General features: G+C 47.4%; 1 protein-coding gene across 1 annotated transcript in view; it reads right to left on the reverse strand.

Annotated features, from left to right (window-relative positions):
• The window catches only part of flnba (filamin B a), a gene marked incomplete at its 5' end in the record, with an annotated part of 55,782 nt that overhangs the window by 9,666 nt on the left and 28,869 nt on the right, over positions 1 to 17,247 (reverse strand). The window contains 23 exons of the mRNA XM_079218208.1: positions 923 to 1,081; positions 1,173 to 1,346; positions 2,891 to 3,019; positions 4,076 to 4,216; positions 4,431 to 4,524; positions 5,196 to 5,258; positions 5,786 to 6,033; positions 6,388 to 6,577; positions 6,704 to 6,857; positions 7,045 to 7,336; positions 8,257 to 8,417; positions 8,494 to 8,656; positions 8,745 to 8,918; positions 9,960 to 10,160; positions 11,023 to 11,140; positions 11,253 to 11,567; positions 12,283 to 12,468; positions 12,588 to 12,667; positions 12,759 to 12,876; positions 13,115 to 13,269; positions 13,979 to 14,069; positions 14,173 to 14,333; positions 15,376 to 15,499. Coding sequence (XP_079074334.1) covers positions 923 to 1,081; positions 1,173 to 1,346; positions 2,891 to 3,019; positions 4,076 to 4,216; positions 4,431 to 4,524; positions 5,196 to 5,258; positions 5,786 to 6,033; positions 6,388 to 6,577; positions 6,704 to 6,857; positions 7,045 to 7,336; positions 8,257 to 8,417; positions 8,494 to 8,656; positions 8,745 to 8,918; positions 9,960 to 10,160; positions 11,023 to 11,140; positions 11,253 to 11,567; positions 12,283 to 12,468; positions 12,588 to 12,667; positions 12,759 to 12,876; positions 13,115 to 13,269; positions 13,979 to 14,069; positions 14,173 to 14,333; positions 15,376 to 15,499 — 3,691 coding nt within the window. The remainder of the gene's footprint in view (positions 1 to 922; positions 1,082 to 1,172; positions 1,347 to 2,890; positions 3,020 to 4,075; positions 4,217 to 4,430; positions 4,525 to 5,195; positions 5,259 to 5,785; positions 6,034 to 6,387; positions 6,578 to 6,703; positions 6,858 to 7,044; positions 7,337 to 8,256; positions 8,418 to 8,493; positions 8,657 to 8,744; positions 8,919 to 9,959; positions 10,161 to 11,022; positions 11,141 to 11,252; positions 11,568 to 12,282; positions 12,469 to 12,587; positions 12,668 to 12,758; positions 12,877 to 13,114; positions 13,270 to 13,978; positions 14,070 to 14,172; positions 14,334 to 15,375; positions 15,500 to 17,247) is intronic.

Consider the following 17,247-nt stretch of genomic DNA (forward strand, 5'->3'; position numbering starts at 1 on the left):
ACAAGGGGGAGGAGGAAAGGACGATGAAGAGAAAAAGATAGGAAGGACACAAAACAGATGGGAGGAAGAAAGGAGTGGGGTGAGAAAGAGAGGAGACACGGAAGTGGAGGAAGTAAAGAGTGGGGGATGAGGAAGAGAAGAGGAAGGAAGGAGAGAGAAATCAGATGAGTGAGGAAGTAAAGAGGGGGATGAGGAAGAGAAGGAGGAAGGAAAGAGGGAAGGTAACAGTAAGGGGCGGAAGGAAGGAGAGAAAGGGAAGTGGACGGAAGGATGGAAGAGAGAGGAAACAAGGGGGAGGAAGAAAAGAGGGGGATAAGGAAGAGAAGAGGAAGGAAGGAGAGAGAAAACAGATGAGTGAGGAAGTAAAGAGAGGGGGATGAAGAAGAGAAGGAGGAAGGAAAGAGGGAAAGGTAACAGTATGGGGAGGAAGACAAGTGGAAGGAAGGAGAGAAAGGGAAGTGGAAGGAAGGATGGGAGAGAGGAAACAAGGGGGAGGAAGAAAAGAGGGCGATGAGTAAGAGAAGTGGAAGGAAGGTGACAAAACAGATGGAGGAAGAAAGGAGAGTGGGGTGAGAAAGAGAAGGAAGAGGGGAAGGAAGAGGGAGGAAGCAAAGAGAGGGGGATGAGGAAGAGAAGGAAGGAAAGGGGGAAAGGCAACAGTAATGGGAGGAAGACAAGTGGAAGGAAGGATGGAGAGAAAAGGAAGTGGAAGGAAGGATGGAAGAGAGGAAACGAGGTCGAAGAAAGAAAAGAAGAACAACACAGAAAAAGGAGGAAGTAAAGAGAGGGGGATGAGGAAGAGAAGAGGAATAGAGTGGCAGTAAACAGCAAGAATATGAAGGAAACGTATGAAGAGGAGAAAGAAAAAGGAGTGTGTGTGTGTGTGTGTGTGTGTGTGTGTGTGTGTGTGTGTGTGTGTTACCGATGTGGTTGTTGGCCGTCCTCTTCAGCAGGCAGGGCTCGTCGCGGCCGGACGGCGACACGATGCTGGCGGTCAGCAGACTGAGGTCCGTCTCCTTGATGTCCAGAGAGAAGTCTGCCGCCGAGCCCAGTTTCACCTGAGAGCGCCGCTGGTTGTCCTCTGAACACATGACACACAGGTTGAGACCACGCGGGGTGTGTGTGCGCGCGTGTGTGTGTGTGTGTGTGTGTGTGTGTGTGTGGACTCTGACCGGTGATCCTGGCGGTGAACGGGCTGCCGGCGATGTGCTTGTTGTTGTATTTGACCAGAATGCTGTAGTCCCCGGTCAGAGTGGGCAGGTAGCTGACGCTGCACGTCCCGTCCTTGTTGTCCACACAGCTGATGTCCGCTTTGGACGGACCCTCGATGGCCAAGTCCAGACCGCCTGGACACACACACACACACACACACACACACACACAGAGAGACAGACAGACAGAGGAACAGACAGACACACAGACAGAGGAACACACAGACAGAGGAACACACAGACAGAGGAACAGACATACACACAGACAGACAGACACACAGACAGACAGAGGAACAGACACACAGAGGAACAGACACACAGAGGAACAGACACACAGACAGACAGAGGAACAGACACACAGACAGACAGAGGAACAGACACACAGACAGACAGAGGAACAGACAGACAGAGGAACAGACAGACAGAGGAACAGACAGAGGAACAGACAGAGGAACAGACAGACAGACAGAGGAACAGACACACAGACAGACAGAGGAACAGACACACAGACAGACAGAGGAACAGACACACAGACACACAGACAGACAGAGGAACAGACACACAGACAGACAGAGGAACAGACAGACAGAGGAACAGACAGACAGAGGAACAGACAGAGGAACAGACAGAGGAACAGACAGAGGAACAGACAGACAGACAGAGGAACAGACAGACAGACAGAGGAACAGAGGAACAGACAGAGGAACAGAGGAACAGACAGAGGAACAGAGGAACAGACAGAGGAACAGACACACAGAGGAACAGACAGACAGAGGAACAGACACACAGACAGACAGAGGAACAGACAGACAGACAGAGGAACAGACAGAGGAACAGACACACAGACACACAGGAACAGACAGAGGAACAGACAGACAGAGGAACAGACAGACAGACAGAGGAACAGACAGACAGAGGAACAGACAGAGGAACAGACACACAGACACACAGGAACAGGCAGAGGAACAGACAGACAGACAGAGGAACAGACAGACAGACAGAGGAACAGACAGAGGAACAGACAGACAGACAGAGGAACAGACAGAGGAACAGACACACAGACACACAGGAACAGACAGAGGAACAGACAGACAGACAGAGGAACAGACAGACAGAGGAACAGACAGACAGAGGAAGAGACATTTAAAACAGGATGTTATCAAAGATGTACAAAAAATAAATAAACTTCCTCCCCTTACTTCCACATAATCACCATAACAAACGCTAGTATTGAAAATACTGCGGTGGCTTTTGTTCTGCAACATGTGATCAACAAACAACCACTTCTAGTTCTAACAACTAAAACTACCTCATTCTGTCATTTATCTAGAGGAAAAAGGCAAATATGTGTTATTGGAGTCTCTACAATGTGTGGATTTGCCCATAAGAGATCGTACGTTTTACTTCCTCCATAATTATCCTTCATAAAGTTAAAGTATTACCGGTTTGTATGACCTGCTTTTTATCCGTTGTCATTTATCGATTTACACCATTTGTTGTATTGAGTTTTTTACTCCTCCATCTTTTACTGTGTTTTTTAAACTGTACAGCACTTTGTGACCTCTTTGTCTGTGCGTTATAAATACAATTATTATTATCTAGTGATCAACATCTTTTCAGATGGAGGTCCCTGAAGCAGAAGTTTCGGGGCTCCGCCTCCTCGTCCTGAGACCACGTACCTTCAGAGGCGTCCTCCGTGAAGACGGTGAAGGTCGCCACCTTGTTGGCGACGCCGTAGCTCAGCCCCGGACCGTAGGCTGTGACGTTGGGGCTGCTGGCGTGGTTCACATAGAACTGGAGGGGAGACTCTGCAACACACACACACACACACACACACACACACACACACACACACACACACACACATAAGTACAACAAAAACACTAACATTTACAGGTAAAAGTAATCGTCCACGTACTTTGAGCTCTGGGTCTGTTTTTACCTTCACCTTTGTTTCAATGACGAGAAATCTAGACTGCACTTCTCCTTCTGGACACCTAGTGTCTCTATTTCACCTCCAACTAAACCCCATGCTGAGATCTGTGTGTGTGTGCGTGTGCGTGCGTAAGTGCGTGTGTAAGTGCGTGTGTAAGGGGGTGTGCGTAGGTAGGTGCAGGTGTGCGTAGGTGCAGGTGTGTGTAGGTGCGTGCGCGTGTGTGCGTGTGTGTGTGCGTAGGTGCGTAGGTGCGCGTGTGTGTGCGTAGGTGCGCGTGTGTGTGCGTAGGTGCGCGTGTGTGTGCGTAGGTGCGCGTGTGTGTGCGTAGGTGCGCGTAGGTGCGCGTGTGTAAGTCTGTGTATGTGTGCGTGCGTGCGTGTAGGTGCGTGTGTGTAGGTGCGTAGGTGTCGGTGCGTGTGTGTAGGTGTCGGTGCGTGTGTAGGTGTCGGTGCGTGTGTAGGTGTCGGTGCGTGTGTGTGTGTGTAGGTCCGTGTGTGTAGGTCTGTGTGTGTAGGGGTGCGTAGGGGTGCGTAGGTGTGTGTGCAGGTGTGTGTGCAGGTGTGTGTGCAGGTGCGTGTGTGTGTAGGTGCGTGTGTGTGTAGGTGCGTGTGTGTGTGTAGGTGCGTGTGTGTAGGTGCGTGTGTGTGTAGGTGCGTGTGTGTGTAGGTGCGTGTGTGCGTGTGTGGCTGTAGGTAGGTTTGTGTAGGCGTGTATAGCTGTGTAGATGTAGGTGTGTGTGTGTGTGCGTGCAGGTGTGTGTGTGTGCGTGCGTGCGTGTGCGCGCGTAGCTGTAGGTAGGTGTGTGTAGGCGTGTATAGCTGTATAGATGTGTGTGTGTGTGTGTGTGCGTGTGTGCGTGTGTGCGTGTGTAGCTGTAGGTAGGCGTGTGTAGCTGTGTAGATGTAGGTGTGTGTGTGTGTGTGCTGACCTGGGATGTGTGTGCCGTTGTACTTGATGTGCATCTCGTGCAGGCCGGCCTCGGTGGGCGAGTACTGCACTGTGACCGTCCCGTCCAGGTTGTCCGAGATCACCGGCTGAGCCGATTTACCTGAAGGCATCAGCACCTCACCTGAGAGGGAGGAGTTAGAGGCACAAATATTCTGTTCATTTACCATTTGATTGCCATAATTGTTACTTATTATTAGGGCTGATACCTGCACTTAAATATATGCAGTGTGATCGCTCCGCCGCCGTGATGAACAACATTGTTGATTATCATTCAATACTTTTTCAAACCTTAAAAACACTACGGATGTTCCCATGAGCCTCAGCGCTTCCCTCACCTGTGATTTCTCCCTTCCTGAAGGAGAAAGGAATCACCATGTCGAACGGTCTGAAGCCGCTTCCATTGATGCTGCTGACCGGCTCTGACGTCACCTGGAGGAGACAGACGGGGGCGGAGTGACGAGTCTATTCAGCACCCAAAACCACTTCCTGTCCGCCACCTGAAACATGCTGCTGCAGCATCCAACCCCCCCCCCCCCCCCCCCCCCCCCCCCCCCCCCACACACAAACAAACACAAGGGGCATCCTGGGAAGTGTAGTGCGATGGAGCAGAGAAGAAGAAGGAGGATGATGATGATGACTGATGCAGCCACAGCGATGAAGAGTGCACTGAGGAAGATGAAAGAGAGAGAAACCACCACGACAACAACAAACCCCCCCTGGGAGGAAAAAAATGTTGATAAAGTCCACAAACACACGTAACCACGGCAACGCCCTCCGCAACACATCACACAGACGTTGTTAGGCGTTCGCTGCGATCCCATTGGCTGAGACAAAAAGAGAAGCAATTACATGGAGGAAGAGCGGGCGAGCGAAAGAGAGGTGAAGTTATAAACCAGCAGCCACCTGGAAGAGAGGAGCAGTGTGTGTGTGTGTGTGTGTGTGAGAGAGAGAGAGTCAATGTGTCGTTTTAAAAAGGGAAATTGCACCCAAATCACAAATAGATATATGGCATGTTCAAGCAAGTAAACTTCAGTGTGGTTTTTCGTGTGTGTGGTGTGCGCTTGAGTGTGTGTGTGTGTGTGCATGTTTGGGGTACACACAGCTCGGATGGCGGCCTGTTGTCCAAACGTCTGCTCTTGGATCATGGGAACCTCATCAGTGGCCTGAAGACACGACAGGAAGGGTTAGAATCTGACCACACACACACACGCACACACACACACACACACACACACACACCTGTGGCATCGTGGGTAAATCTGCAAACTGAAGGCATGAGGTCAAACAGTTAATCCTCAACCAACTCAATTAATCCTCAAATATTCATTTAAACCGGCATCAGCTGATTTTTTTGGGCCTCTTTTATAAATGTTATGTTCCCATTGTGTGGTGCTGCAGTTTATGTTAACAGTTGAAAAATGGATAAGCCGACTCTTGAAACCTGCTTGAGTCGTTTATGATGTTGACATGAATGAAAACCTGCAGCTGCCTGGAAAGACAACAAAAACACACTTTTCAAACATTTGAAAACCCAGAGAGGAAGTAGGATTTGGTCCTTTAAGATGGATCTCCATCAACATTATTAAATATAAAACAGTGAGATCGCCACCTGTCTTCCTGAACATACATGAACCCATTTGGGATCCCTAATGTCCCATAACCCCCACAATGCACCACTGAGCCTCCTCACCATGACTTTGAAGGGGCTGCGGGGGACGTTCTCCCCTCCGAAGCGGACGTAGATGACGTAGTTGCCGGGCGCCGGCGCCGTGTAGAAGATGTCGAAGGTGCCGTCCTCGTTCTCCAGCACCTCGGCCTCCACCTCGCTGCCGTCGGGCTGGACCACCACGCAGCTCACTTTCCCTTTCCCAGCAGCCTTTGCGTTCACCACCAGGCCCAGCTCCTCACCGATGCCCACCGTGGGACCCACGCCGGGACCTGGGCCGGGGAAGAGGACATTTTAGATTCTTTAATAGTTTTACTCCCCCCAGTGTTCAACAAATAAAAGTATTAATATAATATATATATATATATATATATATATATAATAAAATTAAACTTTTTTTATATGATAATATATATTTTTAAAAAATACTTTAGTTTTTTATATTATAATAAATATATACAAAATAATACTTTTGTTTTTTTAATTATAATATATAGAAAACAATTAAACTTATTTTTTTAATTATAATATATATATAAAAAATAATACTTTAGTTTTTTTATATTATATGTAAAAAAATACTTTTGTTTTTTGTATTTTATATATATCTATCTGAGGTCCCGTACCGGTGACGGTGCACTTGCTGGCGTCTCCGCTTGCCGCGGCGCGGACTCGATAGGGCGAGGCCGGGATGTCGTCACCGCCGTACTTTATGACGATGGTGTAGCGGCCGGCGCGGTCGGGGAGGTAAGACACGCCGTACGTCCCGTCGCCGTTGTCGTGGATACTGGGCTGCCTGGGCTTACCGTCCTGGTCCTGGAGCGGAAGAGGGACAGATTGCGTGTATAATAGTGTGTTTGTATACAATAGTGTGTGTGAGTGAGTGTATAATAGTGTGCGTGCGTGTACAAGTGTGTGTGTATAAGTGTGTGTGTGACTGACGGTGATGAGCACGCTCAGTTGGCCCTGGCCGGCGTCCTTGGCGTCGATGTTGAACTCGACGGGGAAGCTGGCCGGGACGCCGCTGGTCAGCCCGGGACCGCTGGCTCGCACTTTGCTGGCGTCGTGAGTGGGAAGGGCCCGGAACTTGAAGGGACTGGAGAGACAACAGACAATGTTACTACGGACACAACTACTTACTACAGACAGCACTACCACAGACTTGAAGTGTAAAGATCTTTGAACGCCTTCTGCCGTTTACAACTAAAACTAAAACCGCATACAACCGTTTCCACACTTCCTCCTGAACCTCAGTTCTTGTGCACTGCAGTACCGCTCCGTACCTGCGGGGCACGTCCTCCTCCGCGTACTTGACGGCCACAGAGTACGGCCCCTCCACAGACGGCGTGTAGGACACCAGGTGAGTCCCGTCCCCGTTGTCCGTCACCTCCACGGGCTCCGCCACGCCTTTGGGGGCGGAGACGGCCACGGCCAGCGGGGCCACGCCGGCCTTCCTGCAGTCCACAGTGAAGGATTGTGGGATATTGGCCCGGACCCCGGACCCCACGCCGGGACCAGACACCTTGACCTTGCTGGAGTCCACCACGTCCTTCACCGGGACCTTGAATGGACTTCCTGAAAGCAACGGGAAGAGGAAGTATTAGCTTTAACAATCGGCTAATTGCAGTTGCTCTATAAACTTCATCGCGCCGTCACACGTGGTTTCTGGGTAATGTGGTTTCTGCGCCCTGAAGCTCTCTGCACCTCCTGCTGCCTTCACACAGCAACAGCTGCGAAGCGAAGGATGCCGGACGAGGAAACACGCTGAGCTTTTTCCTGAACAGAGTCAATTAAACGGCTTTTCTTCCTTCAACCGCATCTTTAAAACATTAAACCGAAACACTCTCCGCTTCTTTTATCAGCCAATAACGCCGACGACACCTTTTTAACATTAACTGAGAAACTCTTGAGCACATGTTTTAAATGTTGTACGGGAATCAACGTCAAAGGGTCTTCTTTAGGAAACAGAAATAAGAGCGTATCAAGATTCAAAGAAAATATAGGTAATAATCTATATTTGTAGTGCATCCAAAGCTTGATATAACTTCTTCCTCTGTGCCATAAAACCATCTTTTCTCAATCACTGGGAAGCCTCAGAGCGCCATCTAGAGACACACATGGTTACTGGCAAATGGTTAGATTAAATACAAAAATATATTGTTTTGGTAATTCCCAAATTTTAGTAATTTAAATGTGCTGAAGAATGAACAAAAACAACGATATAAGACTATTAAAAACACAAATGAGCCTCAATGATTGACATGAGTCACAAACACTCACTGCAGCGCCAAATGTGGATTAATCCGCCGCTGAAAATAGTCCCAACAAATGCATCACTTCCTCCTGTTTTGCTGAACAACAACAGCGGCCAGCTGTTTTATGAAATAGAGCCGTTTTCTAAATGAAACTACACGTCTTCGTCCGCATTGAGAGACTAAGACCTTGTTATTGTTGACCTTGTTGAAGGATTTCCACTCAAAACCCCGACCTCTCACCGGGGATGTGCTCTCCTCCGTAGGTGATGTTGACGTCGTAGAGGCCGGGCGTGAGGGGGACGTACTCCACGCTGCAGCTGCCATCTTTGTTGTCTTTGCAGGACATCTTGGACTCCGACGGCCCCTCCACGGTGATGCCGAGACCGCCGACACCGGCCCCTCTGGTGACGGAGCGATACGGGAATCAGCAACGGAAGGTTTGAGACTTTTGCATTGCAAGAAAACTAGCAGCAGTACCTGGTGACGATGTTGAAGTTGTTGGGTTTGCCAGTGAGCGCTTGCTGCAGGCCGGGGCCGGTCGCCACCACCCTGCTGGGGTCGCACCCCTCCGTCACCGGCACCCTGAACGGGCTCTTGGGAACCGGCGTGTCGTCGTACAGAACGTGGACGCTGTGGACGCCTGGAATACACAGATGATGGTGATGATGATGATGATGGTTACAGGTAAATAGAAAAGGGTCCCATCTTTTTCGTGCGTCTGCAGTTACCGTTCTCAAAGGGAGTGTAGTCGACGTTGTAGATCCCGGTGGCGTTGTCGGTGATCTGGCAGTCCGTCAGCGCTCCGGACGGGTTCCTGACCTCCGCCTTCACGTGGTCGCCTCCTCGCCGCGTCAGAGGACGGGCGTCCACCGTGAACGACGTGGTGGCTTCTCTGAAGACAGCTGCCGGAGAGAGGGAGGAAGCCCGTGTTTAAAAATAGGCACTTTTACTAGTCCTGGTTGAGCAGGAGGCTCAGAACCCAGAGGACGTCAGCGGAGTCTAATGAAAGACTCGCTTTGGGGTTTTTTGGAGCTTCAGGGACTGCAAGTTGTGATGTCACCGCTTTAAACTGTCAAACTCCTCACTTTTTTTTTTTCAGCTATAGATTTGACTTTAAGTGTGAGTTTCAGCTGCAACTTTACTTTTCTGGCTTTGTTTTCAGGAGGAAAAAAAAGCTATAAAAAGCCACAGCGCACCACCTGCTCAGCACCAAACACAGTTCGAGACGAGCCGGTGAACATAGCGAAGCAGTTAGCAGCTAAAGAGACGTTTGTCTCTGCAGCTGGTGGGGACCAAAAATGGAGCTAAAAAGGAGAGTGAATTTTGGCCACATTCATAAGGATTGTTTATAAAACTATTGTTGAGGGTTACAAGTGTGAATGAAATATATATTACATATTTTTTCTTCTTTTTATTCAATTATCTTGAAGGTTACTTCATTTATAAGAATTTAGGATAGGAATATATGTGCAGGTTTACGTGCAATACGTTTAAGTACTTTTATATACTTTTTTTATTCAGTCTGTATATTTAATATTCTTTACTGTTTTTTTTAATGTTTTCTATTACTGTTTATTTATATAACTTGATTTTTTAAATCTTGTATTCACTTGTGAGCAATGCTGCTGTAATCCTGTAATTTCCCCACTGCGGGACTAATAAAGGATTATTTTATCTTATATATTAGCTTGTATACTCATTGCATGAATAAAACACCTTACGATAATCATATTGCTCCATAACTGATGAATGAGTTCATCAGAAAGTCCAACATTAAATTAAAAAGTAAATATTGCGTTTCAAACCAAGAAAGCATCAAAATAAGCCGCTTGGATTTAACGGCGTGGATATACTTTGGATTCCGTCTGTTCAGCAATGTTGTGTCCTCTTCGAAAATGTTAATAATATCCTTTAATGTAAAGACAAAAAAAAAAACAATGCACCTTGTCCTTCCACTCCGGGTCCGAACACTTTGACCTTGGAGGTGTCCACTGCGGGGTCCACCATCACCGCGGCGGGGAACCCGGGGACGGCCTTGCCCCCGTACTTCAGCAGCAGGGTGTACATGCCGGAGGTCAGGGGCACGTAGGTCACCGTGTACGTCCCGTCTCGGTTGTCCACCACCTCCGTCTGCGCCTTCACGCCTGAAACCACACGGTCACGCAGTCATGACTGAATATCTTCACACGGGTCACACAAAGGGAACACTACGGTGCGTTAAAGACTACGACAGTACGTTAGTCGTGGTAAAGATATGTTGTAGAATTTGATGTTTTTTTTCTTACATTTACTAGTTAAAGGACCATGCTGGTGTTTTATTTTTCTCTTCCAACCTTTCAGTCTGTTTTAGTTCATTTCAATAAAATAGGAGAGTGACAGACAGACTAGAGATCATTTGGACCCGACCTGCCTCCAATGAAAGGTCAGAGCTACAGATAATGAAATCCCTTCATGTGGTTATTTCTAGCAGGTCAGCAGTATCTGCTTACGACTGCTGGACCTCACAGAAACATCACTGTCCCAAAATATATGAAGAATTTAAAGCAAAAGCTTGGATGAGAACATTGATATGAATCATGTCTGTCCGTTCAGATACCAGCAGCCAGTTAGCTTAGCTTAGCATAAAGACTGGAAACAGGGGGAAACTGCTAGCCAGGCTCTGAAATCCACCTACCAGCACCTCTAAAGCTCTCAATTAACACTTTATGCCTCATTTATTCAATCCTCCCATTCCATTTAGGCAATTATGCATCAGACTGTGTATTAGTGTGGCACATAGCCCCTGGTGCAAGTGAAACAAACTGAATGAAAACATGTTCATTAGTGCGCTTTAGAGAGCTGACGGAGGATAGAAAGACTCAGAGGTTTTTCTCATTTTCCTAAATGTGTAGTTTAAAACTCTTTGCATGCCTGAAACCAAATAGCTGCTGGAAGGACGAACACATATTTCATATTCGAGCACCAGTATGTAACGCTAACGGTGTGTATACTGGTTACTGGCGTTACCAGAGGCGGGGGCGGAGCCAGTCGGACTGGTGGGCGAGGACTCTGGCACGGCCTCCAGGCTGAGTTGACCCGGTCCGGCCCGGGAACAGTCCACGTTCACCACACTGGTCTCTCCAACCTGCACAGACACAAGCAGCTCCATCAGACTTCCCACTGAGAGTCAGAGGCTCAAATGCAGGAGCTTCAACTGCCATAATCAGCTCTCTAAAAAAGCGTAATCTTTAGCTCACCTTGGCTCTTTTCAGGCCCGACCCGGACGCCACCACCTTCGAGGGGTCAAAGGGCATTTGGACGTCGGCTTTGAACGGGGAGCCGGGGATGTGGACCTCCTCGAACAGGATGTTGACCAGGTAGTCTCCGGGCTCGGTGGGCAGGTAGGAGACGGAGCAGGTGCCGTCCCCGTTGTCCGAACACTCGATCTTGGCCTCGGTCGGCCCCTCCACCGTCAGGCCCAGACCGCCGGTGCCGGCGCCCTTGGTGTCGATGGTGAACTCTGCAGAGTCTCCCACCAGGCCTCCCTTCAGGCCGGGGCCGAACGCCTTCACCTGGAGGGGAGACGGCCATGTAACGTATTGTTAGTTTGTTCATCTTGGTTTCCTTTTTTAACCACAAACAAGTAGACAATGAAAGGTCAAATGTGACCGTTTTAGTCTGAGAATTGTACACGCACATTCTTAGAAATGTTTTTATTCTTTTCTTCCTCTGTATTCTCCCTAAATATTATAGTTTAGTATAAAAAAATATAATTAAAAATGCCATCAAGACACAGGACAAGATGTATTTGGTTGAATGTATGCATGAAAATACAATAAGATCAAAGGGTTACAACTTTAAGGAAAATAAAATATAAATGAAATAGAGTTGGAGCTTCACGGTTGTCCTTAAGGAGGTTAGGAAACACAAAAGCTGCCGATGTCCAAACTTGACTCATTCTATTAATATCCATATTTTTTATTATTATTATTAATATTTTTAGCCTGATACCCAATTGTAACCCACGTACATGCATACATATAAATCTGCTCTTATTTATACTTTTTTTTTTTTTTTTTATGAAATAACACACACACACACACACACACACACACACACACCTTGAATATATGATGTTTTGTTGGCCTGTGTCTCACTGTTTTGTCGTCCTCGTGTTGTTATGTCTTGTCTTTTTATTTGTACATGTCGCCCTCTTAATGTTATGTCTATGTATTGTCTTTTTATTTTTTTTACAATAAAAACTCTTAAAAAACAAAACCTTGTTACCTTGCTCGGGTCCGGAGGCAGCTGGGCCTCCACGGGGAAGGGGCTCCCAGGGACCGGGTGTCCGTCGTAGGACACGTTGACGGCGTGGACCCCTTCCTCTGTGGGGGTGTAACGGACCAGACTGAGGCCGGCTCTGGCGGGCTGAGGCTCCGTCTTACACTTGAGCGCCCGCTGGCTGGGACTCATCTAGCGACCCACACAACAACACCGTGAATGCAGCGTCTTCATTTCATTTATTTTGGGAAACTAATCCTGTGAAAAAGACCAAAAAGCAACAACTGATTCACGTTGAGATAAACACTCACCACCGACACCTCCAGGCGACCTTGACCTCCGGCACCTTTGGTGTCCACCATAAACTGCTGCTCCTGATTCACCTCCGGTCCTGAAAAGACATTTTTATAATTTTGCAAATGAAAAAGAAAAGCATCATTTATTTACTGAGAGAAATCTCAACATTTTAAAAGGTTTCTTACTTCCTTCCAGGTTGTCCAAGGTGACTTTGCTCAGGTCCAGCGGGGCGGCGACGCCGACCGTGAAGGGGCTCTTGGAGATGGCGTCTCCTCCGAACTTCACCGTGATCGCCTGCTCCCCCTGCAGACACACACACACACACACACACACACACAACATGTCAACACACCTCACAGGTAACGTACGACACAAGAAGAATGGGGGCGACGCTACGGCCATGTTGGCTTTTTTTTTTTAAATCCACTGAAAACTTTTCTGTGTATTTAGCGTGTCAGAGGTATTCGTTATGAGCAGCAGCATGTGAGGTTGTATTTGATGTACAGGTGAGTCTATATAATGAGGGAGGTTTTGGGCGTACCTGTTGCACAGGTGTGTATTTGACAGTCTGGGAGTAGTCGTAGTTGTCGATGATGTCGAAGTCATTGACGGGGGAGGAGAAGGAAACGTCCAGCGGTGCTTTACCGGCTCCTTTCGTCAACACCGTGAAATGAGTCGGCTTACCGCTCTCTACACCTGCACAGGTAGAGGGGGGGGGGGGAGAGTGAGTGAGTGGGAGAGAGCGAGAGAGAGGGGGCGAGAGAGAGCGGGAGAGAGAGAGCGAGAGAGAGGGTGAGCGAGAGAGAGGGTGGGCGAGAGAGAGGGCGAGCGAGAGAGAGGGCGAGCGAGAGAGAGGGCGAGCGAGAGAGAGGGCGAGCGGGCGGGAGAGAGAGGGCGAGAGAGAGAGTGCGAGAGAGGGCGAGAGAGGGAGGGGGCGAGGCGAGAGAGAGGGGAGGGGGCGAGAGAGAGGGGAGGGGGCGAGAGAGAGGGCGAGAGAGAGGGGGCGAGAGAGCGGGCGAGAGAGCGGGCGAGAGAGCGGGAGAGCGGGCGAGAGAGAGGGAGAGCGGGCGAGAGAGAGAGAGAGAGCGGGCGAAAGAGAGAGAGAGAGCGGGCGAAAGAGAGAGAGAGGGCGAGGGCGAGAGAGGGCGAGAGGGCGAGAGAGGGAGAGGGCGGGAGAGAGAGAGGGCGGGAGAGAGAGAGCGGGAGAGAGAGAGGGCGGGAGAGCGGGCGAGAGAGAGAGGGAGAGCGGGCGAGAGAGAGAGAGAGGGCGAAAGAGAGAGAGAGAGGGCGAAAGAGAGAGAGAGAGGGCGAGAGGGCGAGAGAGAGAGAGACAGATGTGTGTGTGTGTGTGTGTGTGTGTGTGTGTGTGTGTGTGTGTGTGTGTGTGGGTGTGTGTGTGTCTCACCAGTACGAGCCAGTCCAGGACCCTCGGCCTTGACCTTCGATGCATCGTGAGAAGGTTCAACTTTGATGTGAAATGGACTCTGTGGAACTTCCTGTGTGGGAAAAAAAAAATCATCAGAACAAAGCAGCAACATCTTCACCGTTGTGTCGAGAGATGATGATGGGGTGTGTGTGTGTGTGTGTGTGTGTGTGTACCTTGTCAGTGAACAGGACTTTAACGGTGAGTTTTCCGGCTGCAGGAGGCATGTATTTGACAGTGAAGGTGTCGTTGGCGTTGGGGATGATGTCAAAGTCCACGTCGGCCTCTTTTTCACCGACCATGTTGGCTTCACACTTGATGCCCACGCTGACGTCACCTGGGTGAACACACACACACACACACACACGTTGAGACTGCGATCACTAGATTAATGAATTAGCAAAAATACAACATTCTTTCAGTGTAAATAGCTTCCATCTTTCCCTGGACTGCCACCAGGGGGTGCTAGAGCTAAACGGTTTCTCCTCGCCGCCGTTCATTAATTTTATTAACTCATGTCCTAAACATTTTGCCCCAGGATGTTGCACTGCTGCAGACTCTTATATAAACAGGGGAACCGGCCTTGAAGCACAATGAAAGTGTTTCCTGCAGCAGAACAGAGCCGTCAATCACAGCAGAAGGAATTCAAAGCATGAGAGGAATGAGGCAGTAAAACGGTGTCAGGCAACAGAAAGGAGGTCAGATTCTTCAACCTCCAACAAACTGAACACTCCTCTCTCGCTTCCGCCATCGCCCCGAAACCAGCGCAAAATGTAAGTTTTAAGTGAAGTACTGTTGTGTACATCACATACATCAAATCGGCCAACCAAGCAAAAACAACACTTAGAGATGCGTTTTTTTGCTCTTAATCAGAGTTTAATCAACACTAAATCCACTTTTTTTCCATTACTAAATGCTATTTTAATCACATTATAAAAAGATAAATCCTGTAATTCTTAATTGTGTTTGCATTAATATGTAAAGGAGGCACCTGCAAGCTATGAAGAGGGTTTGCAAAGTTGCTCTTTAATGTATTTTTGTACGTAAAGGTGATGAAGTGCTCGTGTTTGTGTGTGTGTGTGTGTGTGTGTGTGTGTGTGTGTGTGTGTGTGTGTGTGTGTGTGTGTGTGTGTGTGTGTGTGTGTGTGTGTGTTCTGCTCAGGAAGGTCGGAATGATGGATTTCACATACCAGGGTTTGGAAACGTGTGTGTATGAGAATTACTCACAGATGATATAAAGGTCAATGTTTGTCCTCACATTGAGGTGTGTGTTGTTCCGACATATGGAAACTGCTTTAACACCAAATAAAACAGTCTGTGGGGGATTTCCTGTCTTAATTATCACTGTGAGTGTGTGTGTGTGTGTGTGTGTTTCTTACCATCCCCGGCTCCTGAACAGTCCACGGTGAAGTGCGTTGGCTCGTTGGCCTTCAGGCCGGTTCTCTCCACTCCGGGACCGAACACCTTGACCATCTTGGGGTGGCTGCCTTTCCCCACGTTCACCTACAAGCGTCACCACAACAGGAAAGCACATCACTTATTTTAAAAAGGTTATTTAAGGAGATTTCCTTCCTCAGATCCCGTTGCGATGTGCACAGCAGTTAATTTGTTTTTGGGTATTTTAATTATTACAAAGAATGAACGTGGAGTGCCACAGGGCTCCATCATGGATCCCCTACTTTTTAGTCTTTTTGTTTTTATAAATAAATATGTATTGGAAGCTTGTTTGTCTTTAGTTCAACTCCAGCAAAACAAAGAAGTCCACATAGAGGTTTGTAAGAGTGATCAGAGTAGTTTTTCTTTTATAGCGGATCAAGACATGTTCTGCAGCTCACTGGCTGAAAATCAAGCAGGAAGAATTTAACTGTATAAAACAACAGGGACTTCAAGTCCAGACAAATCCTGCCGGGTGGAGTCAGTGAACTAGTTTTACCCAAACACATTAGAGATTAAACAATTAGTCATAATTATGACTTACTTCACACACGGCTACACAATGTTTTATGAACACATGTAGAGATATTTATGGTCAGTGTGCGTTTGGTGGAAGTGTTTGAGAGATCCTGAGTATCGTAGTCACACAATAAAAACAAAAAAAAGCACAAGAATTTGAACCTTTGCCAAGCTTTAAGAGTTTCAACTACTTTCATTTGCAACATTTGACACAAATTATGAAAATATGTTGAGGATTCTACCTTTATTTCTGTAGTTGAATGTAACATTACACTGAAACTTGAAGTACACCTTCAATGACTGAGGAAATTAATAATGATATAAGAATACTCTCTGAAAAGAAAGTAAAAACAACATGGAGGTCATTCAAGTCAGCAAACTCTAAAGCAAATGAACCAAACGACACAGTATTACATTTAAATGAAACGTCAGAATTTATTTTTAAACCAATCTAACTTTCCACTTATGATGCAAGTGGATAGAAATAAAAGATTAAGGCGAGTTTCATTCAACATGTTAGTTACAGATGCACTCTTGTTAGACAACATGTAATCATTCAATAAAAGCATGCATTGCATGGATGCATGCAAAAAAATAAAATCATGGACTAAATTAACCTTTAGAAAACATTCAGGAATAAAAACGTTCCTCTAAAATATTTGACTTTAAGCTCTCCCTGATCATTTTAACATAATACACAGATCCAAAGTCCACCTAAAGTAATAGATAAAAACCAGAACTCCGTCTGGGAGTGCAACGCATTTCTCTACCTTGAAAAGCTTCGATTTAAGTTTGTTTATCAGCCGTCTTCCAGGTTTGTGATTCAAGTTAAAGACCTGAAATAATTAGTCCTTTGTTGTTTTATGAGTTTGCAACCAAAACGTACAGTTACTTAACTTTTTTTTGCCATCAAACAGAACACTTGCATTCCATCAAAAAAGGTACAACAATATATTTTCAATACAAACTGCATTTTTGAGCCGTTTTCCATTATTATCTACAGTTGGGGTCAGGTCAGGTTTTCAAACCATGAATCCCTCTCTGCCTTCCCACTTGTAATGAAAAGGTGTCTCGGCCGTGAGTTCCCAGCAGCGCTGAGTTTTGGGTGTGACTGTTTACTTTCTAACCATCTACTGTATCAACACTTAAGTTGGAGGGAAGGTGCAGTCGGTGCCTGAGGCGGCTGCAGCTCCCAACAAGCCTGCATGACATCAGCTCTAAACCTCTTCCAGTACTACGTTATTAGACGAGTATAAACTCCTCTGGGCCAGTTGAAGCGATGTGCAAGTACTAACATC

The sequence above is a fragment of the Taurulus bubalis genome (assembly GCF_910589615.1).
Source record: "Taurulus bubalis genome assembly, chromosome: 5".
NCBI classification, from domain to species: Eukaryota; Metazoa; Chordata; class Actinopteri; order Perciformes; family Cottidae; genus Taurulus; species Taurulus bubalis.